Genomic DNA, 9756 nt, shown 5'->3' with positions numbered 1-9756 from the left:
GATTTCTACAGTGCATTAAACTTCTACAAAATAAACATGAAAAGTCACCTTAATGATCTGACAGATCTAGCATGCATATTCTCAAGGCACTAAGCTCACCATGCCTATATATATGGCATAGAGACTTCTATGTGAAATTTTGTTATACAGATACCATGGTTTTGAAACATTTTTTATGGTACAAATCCATACCTTCACAACTATTAAAACCCCATTAGTTATTTGGTACATCTGTTGATATATCATTTCACTCTATAAAGGCAACTGTGACTGATGATGAGGCAAATTCAATATCACGATGATTGACACGATTATATAGCAAGACAAGATACTGTTCATCTTCCTTCTCCAATAATATCAGTGACCATCGATTTGGTGACATTCATAGGTGACGGCGTTGGATCAGTTGGGCTCACATCAGCTGGGTTGCCATCTTGGTTTTTCTGCTGTCTCTTAATACTACTTGAGGCAGTTAACATGGTATCACCTTCATCTAAAAAGCTGCTTGTGATGTCTTTGAAATTCAAATCTGTTAAATAACTTGGCTTTGTTGTAACAGTGCCCACTTCAATATCTCCAGTAAGCATGGCAACAACACGTGACATGGGGGGGCGCATCATTGGTGATGCCTGAGTGCACAAAAGAGCAACTCCTATCACTCTAGTTGCCTCATTTTCATCAAACTCCAGTAATTTAGGATCCACCAATCCCAAAGCTTGGTTATGTTCATGAAGAGTCCATGCCTAGAAAACGCAATAGCGATTATCACAAGAAAAAACAAATAAATATCAATTACATAGTAATTTGAGAGAAAGAGATTCATTTTCTATACCCATTCAAGCAGATAAATCTTTTCAGTATCCAAGCTATTGTCTGAGTTTGGCCTCCCACTGAGGATCTCCAGAGCAACAACACCAAAACCGAAAACGTCTGCCTTTTCTGTTAAGTGTCCACGCATTGCATACTCTGGAGCTAGATAGCCACTAAAAGAGTGAAAATGATTAAAAATAAATTGCTTAGTGAAGAACCCCTTGACGATATCTCCATGACTGAGTTAATCAGGAACAATAGGCTCACAAAAGAGAAAGTGTAATGAGCAAATTAAAGAATATATGAACAAGTATGGCTTTGACTTGGGGTCTAGTCAACACATTATGTTGGCAAATTTTGCAGACGTGGTTGGCACGACTGAAGGCTATGCTAACTAATTTTATTTATTTTTGTGTTTCTTGACATTAAGCTTCTGGGTAATTCTAATTATATTTCCTTGGGTTTAAGCGGCTGGATTATTTCCTCAATTTCTAAAATTTACCGGACATGGGCCATACTCACCCAGGATCTTATTTTGGTCATCTTTTACTTTTAGCTCCTCTTTGTTGGATTATGGGAGTTGAAGCATGAAATGTCGAAGAGACTTCTGTTTGTAAGCCAGTGTGAAGAAAATACATGCCACACTGTTAACAAGGCAGGATTTCATTTGCAAAAGAATTTAAAATCATACTCTCCTGCAAATCAAAATTTTGCTATGTCCACAGTGTGGAGGGTATGTCCTCGACATTGGCTTGCAAATATAATTTTTCAGCAAAGAAACTGGCACCCTAAACACTTAAAAAGGTGCTCACAATTTCAGAGCACTCCACAGACTAGTTTTGTTGTTCTCGTTCTTGCTTATTTCAAAGCCCAAACTACACCCGTCTTGTGCATCATAAAATAATGTCAAACCGACAAACTCTCCCAACCTTTCCCACAATAAAATCTAACCTAGATATCGTAAAACATAACTGCTAAAGTTGACAATTCCAACAAGCTCAAAGCTTTCTTTTTTGAAAACCAAGATTCAATACCTTTTCAATTTGTAAATATATACACTCACTTTTCCCGTGTTTAAAAGTTATAGCAGCAATATCTTCCAATGTTATTGGCCACCATACAACAACTTGTCGGTACCTTGATAAATAACAAATTTTGTCCAACACCAGTCAGATTCTGCAGAGGTACTGCAGCAGTTTTTTTTAAAAAAAAAAATCATGGAATTAAGACCAATGTGATAAGGCGATGGATCCAGCTAAAGTAGTCATTCTTGTTCTCAATTCAATCTATTAGTAGCCTAGATCAGCCATATATTAAAAAATAATGCTCCAAGCCCTTAAGTTTGTATGTGATGGTTATACAATCATGCTTATAATAAACTATTTTTCTTTTTCCTTCTCACATTTAATAAGGGGTTGAAAGTATAGCTTACATGGTCCCAGCTACTCTGGTGCTGATGTGTGTTATCTTGTCATCGTATAGCTTTGCCAATCCAAAATCTGAAATCTTGGGGCAAAGTTCTGCATCAAGCAAGATATTACTAGCCTTGACATCTCGATGTACGATTCTTGGCCTTGACTCCTCATGAAGATAAGCTAGGCCTTTTGCAGTTCCTATGCATATGCTGAACCGGGTAGGCCAATCAATATTCAGGTCATTTTTTCCTGTATAAATAGTGGTTGCCATCTTATAAACATGAATAGTTGCGAAGTGGTGGTTAATATTCATAAGCACGAGTAATTTGGGGCAAAAAAATATACGTTAGCTACAATTTTCACCCACTAACTACCACTTGGCACTTATCATACACTTTGCGTCCGAAACTACAAAGGTTTGAATTTGCACCCTAAACTACCAATAGGTTTCACTTTCTACCTTCAATTCAAATCTATCTGTTAAGATTGTGTTACATTGCCAAACAAATGTAATTATTCACAGTGAGTGAGTAATGTGGATTGGCACAATCTTAATGGTCATATATTTGAATGGAAGGTACAAAGTGAAACCTATTTAATAGTTTATGGAGCAACTATTTGTAGTTTAGGGTGCAAAATATATAATGGGTGGTATTTTATGGGTGAAAAGTGCAATTTCCCAAAACTTTATTGTTAATTAATTTCATCTATGTATAGTAAAAACATGAAAATACTCCAGAACGTATAAAAAACGCCTACGATAGTTTTACAAATTTTGAATACCCTACAATGAAGGCTTATTCATCTTCAAATGGTTCAAAAATTTAATGAGATAACAATAAGACAATCAACACAAAGCAGTGAAATAAGTATACATAAGATTATAACTTTGGCCTGCATCCACGTTCAAAGCAAGAAATTTCACAATGGATTGATCGAGGTTACAACATAGCTCTCAAGAATTTCAATCATTGTACTCTAGATGATTCTGTGTTTCTCACCAGGTTTAGCAAGAAACACTACATCCGGCTGTTGAAATAAACCCAAAACTTGACCTGAATGAATTGAATCAAACTGTATAAAGTTGGGCAAGGCAAGAGCTTCTTCCCCACATGACCCCACTAGTTATGAGGTGGATACGTGACAAACGGGATTCGATGCAAAGGTTAGAACACGGTACGCATTCCAGCCATAGTATTGAGTGATAGGTGACAAGATCTGAATATATGAATTTCTGTTGCCTTTTCCCACAAAACAAACTAAAAGAAGAAATTTGTACACTAACAATTCAATGAAAGTAACTTTATTGTGTATAGAAACCAATTGTATTTTTTTTTTTTTTGTGATAAGTAAAAATATATTAATATCAATAGGCGTAATCAAGTACACTAAGTGTATACAAGAGAGAGAACCTAGCCCATAATAGAGAGCCCCTAAATGAACATCGCCCAAAGAGGGAGAAATTAGAAACCTATCCAATATACTCCAAGCCCTATTGGGACAAAACCTGCCTTCCCAAAGCAAAGCAAGTCACTATAACTACCCCAACCATTTGTCTCCCACACAATTAATACTCCACCCGAATTATCCTAGGAGGACTGAGGAATGTTTTATGCCTTCCCTCTAGTCCTCCCTCGACGTGTACTACCTTACCTCCCTTTGCGTCGTAGTTGATTGCCCAAGTAAGACATTTTAACTCCCTACTCTTCTTAAATCTTGATTTTGTTTCAAGCGAGTGACCCGCTTGAATTGCAGTGAGTAGTGCTGTGAATTGGTTGTCAAATCCTCCGCAAGTAATCCCCAAACACTGTTGTATCTCATTAACCTTTTGCAAAACCCAATCCAATGATGGTCCAGCTATATTGTTTAATGGAGGAAGAGATAAGAAGGGGATAACATCTTCCACAGACACAGTTCTCAACTGAACACCAAGTCTTAAACATTCATCCTCGCAAGGCACCAATGACAAACCCATATTCAAATCCAGTACCTCCTCAACAACTCCATTGATTCTCTCCAATGGTAAGGTCATGATCACCATTACAAACCAATTATAAGTGACTTTGTGACACCCCGTATTTTAGTGGGTTTTTAATTGAAGGGGTATTTTAATTAATTTAAATATTGGTTCTTTTATCTTAAATTTATCGGGTTTTCTCATTGGTTTATTTTTATGATTTTTAAGTTGTGTAATTTATTTTGATATACTTTCTTAATATTAATTATTGTTTTACATTTAAATTGCTCTTTAATTTAAATTAGTTTATTGTTAGATTTTATTATTTTATTTTACTTCATCACTGTGTTTAAGTTATTTTATTTAAATTTACTGTTTTGAAATCATTTTCGTTGGATCAATTTTTGTGACTCAAGTTGTGAGGACTGGACTTCATTTTTTTCCCTCACTTTTTCTTTTTTTCCTTTTTTCTTTTTCTCCACTTTTTCTTTTCCTTCTCTTTCTTTTTCTCCTTATTTCTTCTTTGTTTCTCTCCCAGCCCGCACGAGTCTCTCCCCTCTCCCCCGTTCGTTTGTTTCGTCAGCCCCAAGCGCCGTCGTGCGCAGTCCGTGTCCACCACCGCCCCTCTCAACCTCTTCCTCATCGGCCAGCGACCACCTCCCTATGTTTTCAGCTCCTCCACGCAACCATTAACCCCCACGCACAGCCTCAAGCCGCAGCTTTCCTTGCGTCCTTGTGCCACCGTCGCGCCACCTCCGGCCACCATCTCTTCACCACATCATTCTTGACCTCCCAATAACCTAAACCACCCATCCTTAGCTCCGATCCGTCATCGATGAAGCTCCACCATCTACTTTTTCGATTTGAGCATTTTGGCCTCCAAACACCTCCCACGCCGCCACCCACGGCCAACCACCGCCACCACTAGCTTCACCGCCACCTTTAAGCCCTCCCTTGTAATCTCAAGTCTTCGTTTGTCCCCATTCAAAAACTTGCATTTTGAGACCCACGGCCACAATGCATTTTGCACTGTTACATTGTTGTGCCGCCACTTCTAGCACCTCTGTGATCCTTCGAAAATTATATTATAGCACCGTAAGTATTTTTCCAAAAAACTTTCATGATCTAAATGTATTTTTTTGCACTAACTCATTTTTATGTGAACTGATTTGGTTGTACCGGATTGAGTCAGAGGAGTAAGGGGGTCAGTTGGATTGGTTGATGGAGTTGTTTATGTGATTGGTTTATGCTGGGATTTGTTAGCTGTTTCGGGTTTAAATATTAGTGTTTTGGAATTTGACGTTGGTTATGGTGGATATTGATGAATTTAGAAAGGGATGATATTTAGAGTTGAGAGAATTTTAAGTTTTTTTTTAGGAATTAAAATAGGTACTTCAGGTGTAATATGAGATTTATCTGTTCACTGGAGATTTATTTAAGTTACATGAATTTTTTCTAGGTGACAAATGAAAATTGTTCAGTGCTGTTGTGAAGAATTTCTGAATAAGCTAAGAGACCCAGGTAAGTGGGGGTTTTTATGCTAGATTTGCATAAAAAGAAATGAACGGAGGTTGGTTTGTAAAAATGTGTATTTTGTTTTAAAAAGAAAAGGTGAAAGACAACTTCAATATATGTTTTGCATTCACTCGTGAGATATGTATAAAAAAGAAAAGAAATGCTTTTGACATGAATAGTGTAGACATGAGCAATATTTGACATGTTTCTGAAATGTGCAAAAGAGCGAATATGATATCTGTGAATTTTTCTACATGTGATATGAAAATGATTTGAATCTGTTTTTGATCAAATGGAAATGATATGAATATGTTCAGCACATGGTTTGATATGATATGGATATGAAAAACCTTTGGCATACTTATCTGTTTCGATTCTGATTTTGGATATGGTTCTAATATGATGATACTGATTCACGTGATATGGTTAGTACCAACATAATATGATATGATATGAGTGCACCCATTTTGGAAACAAAATAGTCATTTTGTGTGTTATTTCCTGTGTGCACACTCAGGACTCCGAGATTGAAAAAGAGGAAGTTTCACAACATGATACTGTCTGGTTTGGCCACCGGGGATAGCACAACCCTACCAAGGAGGTTAAACATGGTATATGACAAGATACGATACGATACGATATAATAAGATGAAGATATGCAATTATGTTATGCCAAAGCGGTTTTTGAATATGAAAATGGTTTATAAGTATGAAAAGATTGAAAAGTTATTCTGATTTTTCTGATAACACGTTTTGAGATGTGCATATGAAAATGAAATGTTTTATTTCTGCATACCAAACTTTCTAAAAATGGCTGATGTTTACATACTAGTATATGTTCTCAGCTTACTAAGTTGTGGATAACTCACCCCCTTATTTTCATATATTTTCAGATGACATTGATTACCCAGTTGGGGGTCAGGAATAGGAATTGGAGCTTGGCTAGATATGGATGGAAGGTCGAGTACCTAAGAGTACCATTGTTAGTAGAAGGATTTAACTTGAGTATTTGAAGTACTTTATGTTGTTTGGACCTATTGAGACCTAAAGATGTATCGTTTCATTTCGTTGAGATTATTGGGAGATTGTGGACCCCCCTTTGGTTTATGTTATTCTGTAATGATGACTTATGGAGTTTGTATTATAGTTATTTAGAAAATATGAGACTGTGTACTATTTATGAAGTTCTTGGAGTTTTAAATACCTGGAGAGACAGGTTTGTAAGTGACAGGTAGTAATTCTCCGACCCTTCCGGGTACGGGGTGTTACAGTTGGTATCAGAGCCAGGTTTGAGATTCTGCAGACTTTATGGATTGAGGTTTTGGGAATTTAAGGTTTTAGATTTGATTTCTTATTTTGAAGGTTGTAGGACAGGACTTGGAGGTCTAGAATTCGAAGTTTACATAAGTTTGAGTGAAAGCCAGGTTTGAGGTTTTGCATACTATATATAATAAGGTGTTTGATGACATTTAAGGTTTTAGAATTTTGAAAGCACTAGGGACATGATTTTAAAGATATTTGGTTTGAGCTTTTGCATACTCATGTTGGGTGGCCTACGAAATCTGAGGTTTTGAATATTTGTGGGCTAGGAAGTTAACTCAGATTGGAGGTATGGAAATTTGTAGACTATAAGAGATGATTTTATTTGTATTTAAAGTTTTAGAATCCGGCAACCTTTTGGAATATATTCTAGGATGTTTGAGGTCTTAGATTGTGTGGGTTTTAAAAAGAAGATTTTGAAGAAAACTAAGGCTTTAGATTTTTTTAGATGTTAAGAAATGGCTTTCTTTACACTTGGGGTTTTAGATCAGGTAGGCGTACTTTGTTGACTATAGGTAAGGATCTTTTATAAGATGTAAGGTTTAGATTTTTGAAGGTGCACATAAGTTCAATTGTAATGGATTGAGTTTTCATGATTTTCATGTCTAGTTTTCTATTTCTAGTTAGATGTTCCTCTTGTACAATTTGTTCTTTTGTGTTTTATTCAAAAATTTTAGAATTCTGTTTCTATAGTAAGAAAAAAAACACGAGATGATTATTTAGTATCATACCAAAGAGTGCTTGATCAAGACTTTTGTTCTCAAGATATTCATAAACGAGGAGACGCTTATCTCCTTCGATGCAGCATCCATACAGTTTCACTAGATTGCGATGTTGTACAGCAGATATGGTAGCAATCTCAGCAATAAACTGACTCCTCCCCTGGTGAGATGCAACTGAAAGTTGCTTCACGGCCACTACCCTCCCATCAGAAAGCGTACCCTATAATGCACCACAGTTAGCAAAAGAAAAAAAGCCCTCCTTTGGTGAAGAAAAGTTAGAATCACTTATTTATTTTTAATATTGAATCGTCATTGTGTATTAAATGGATATGTAGTATTAAGAAAGTTTACCTTGTAAACCGGTCCAAATCCTCCCTCTCCTAGCTTATTAGAAGGTATAAATTCTTCTGTGGCGGATCTGAGCTCAGCATAACTATAAGTATTTGGTCTAGGACCAATACCAAGAAACTCTGCAAAGACAAGCAAGGATGGAGTAAGAAATAAATTCTAGTATAAGATACATAAAATAATAGTTTTAGCACGCAAGGAGATTCAAAGACCAATATGTGGTTCACTTTAGCTTAATATTGAAAGAAGTTAGATATTGACAGGTACTTTTAGGAGATATAGGCGCCAATGCCATTATGAGGTTTTGTTGAAATAATAATTTCTTACTTATCAAAACAAAAAAAGTTATGTTGAAATAAATTTTTTTTATCGTTAAATAAGAATTTTATCAATGAGAAATAATAGGCATAGCCTAAGTACTCAAGACAGGCTTTGTTGAAAGAACTACCATGCGCTTACCTTCCTCGTCATTGCTGTCTGATTTTCTTTTCATAAAACAAACTGCAACTATCAGTATTGAGCTAACAACTCCTACAGAGACTGCAATACCAACAACCAACCCTGTCCTGTTCTTCCCTTTTGAAGTACTTGGTGGAATTCCACTAACAGTAGGCGGGAAATCTGAGCAATAGAAGCCAATGATCAGTAGCAGTCAAAGGTAGAGACGAGCATTATGCCATTTGAAATTGAATAGAGACCTGTAAATTATTACAAATGATACCTGAAATAGCACGGAGGGCCGAAATCATTGGGCCATAGTAACCTTGCACTGGTATGCAGCAGGTCCCTTTACCAGCCCAAAACAAATGAACTTCAAGGTAGTTCTCCGAAACAGTAGCATTGAAAACCTTTTCAAGTGCTCTTTCAACACCACCTGCCTCCTCTGATATGTCAAAGTCTTTCTGTTGGAGACTCCCCTAAAAAAGCAACAGAGAGGGCATAGTGATATATCTATCTGAAAAATAATGCATTGAAGGTTTAGCATATAGAAACATTTTAGTGGTTCTACGTCAATGAGGGATAGTTTAGAGTTTTGCTTTATACAGATCTTACCTGAATATAGATATCAAATACTCTCCTCCCTAGGCTCTTCCAAGATTGTGAGCTTCGATCTGCAAAACCTGTTTCTGCAAATAGCATTCTTACAGTATAAGGTCCATTCTGAAGACCCAGGCCATAGTATCTAAGTGAACCAGGGGATATTCTTGAATTCTGGAAAAGTTCTGGCGTAGTCGTCCCAGTTACTTGTGCTAAGGTATTTTCTACATAAGATGTATTTTGGCGGTCAGAGAACTGCCCCACATTGCTCACTGCCCATTTGTCAAAACTGGTTACATAGAACGAAGCTGCACCAAGAGATGCATTTTCAGCCTCATACACTGTGCCATCAGCAGTTATCATTGCTCTGTCACCGCACTTGATTGAAAAGTTTGCATCTGTAAGATTCAAAATGAAAGCCTTGGTGTTGATGTATACATAGGTAAACCAAGGGGGGCTTGACCCTCTAGGAACCGGTTATAAGAAATCATTTCATTGACTGGGATACTCTTTTAAGATTAAAATAAGTAATAAAAAACCTCAGTTTCATGGTGGAGCTGAGATGACTGAAAATAATTCGAAGTGGTTCAAGTAAGCTTGTCCCTAGAGAAGGAACTAAATTTATCGGACT

The 9756-nt window shown here is 36.7% G+C and overlaps 1 protein-coding gene across 3 annotated transcripts in view; it reads right to left on the bottom strand.

Moving 5' to 3' along the window:
• LOC121265206 (probable LRR receptor-like serine/threonine-protein kinase At1g56130) overlaps positions 1–9756 on the bottom strand; it is a 29958-nt gene continuing 20202 nt past the window's right edge. For all 3 annotated transcript variants that reach the window (XM_041168730.1, XM_041168731.1, XM_041168732.1), the window contains 8 exons: positions 9141–9523; positions 8809–9004; positions 8547–8708; positions 8091–8209; positions 7749–7959; positions 2243–2474; positions 833–983; positions 1–743 (listed from right to left, as the gene is read on the bottom strand). In XM_041168730.1, coding sequence (XP_041024664.1) covers positions 336–743; positions 833–983; positions 2243–2474; positions 7749–7959; positions 8091–8209; positions 8547–8708; positions 8809–9004; positions 9141–9523 — 1862 coding nt within the window. In that variant the 3' untranslated portion in view covers positions 1–335. The remainder of the gene's footprint in view (positions 744–832; positions 984–2242; positions 2475–7748; positions 7960–8090; positions 8210–8546; positions 8709–8808; positions 9005–9140; positions 9524–9756) is intronic.

Source organism: Juglans microcarpa x Juglans regia, chromosome 5D, assembly GCF_004785595.1.
Source record: "Juglans microcarpa x Juglans regia isolate MS1-56 chromosome 5D, Jm3101_v1.0, whole genome shotgun sequence".
Classification (NCBI taxonomy): Eukaryota; Viridiplantae; Streptophyta; class Magnoliopsida; order Fagales; family Juglandaceae; genus Juglans; species Juglans microcarpa x Juglans regia.
Note: the sequence above shows the minus strand (reverse complement) of the source record. Positions and strands in the feature narration are given on the sequence as shown.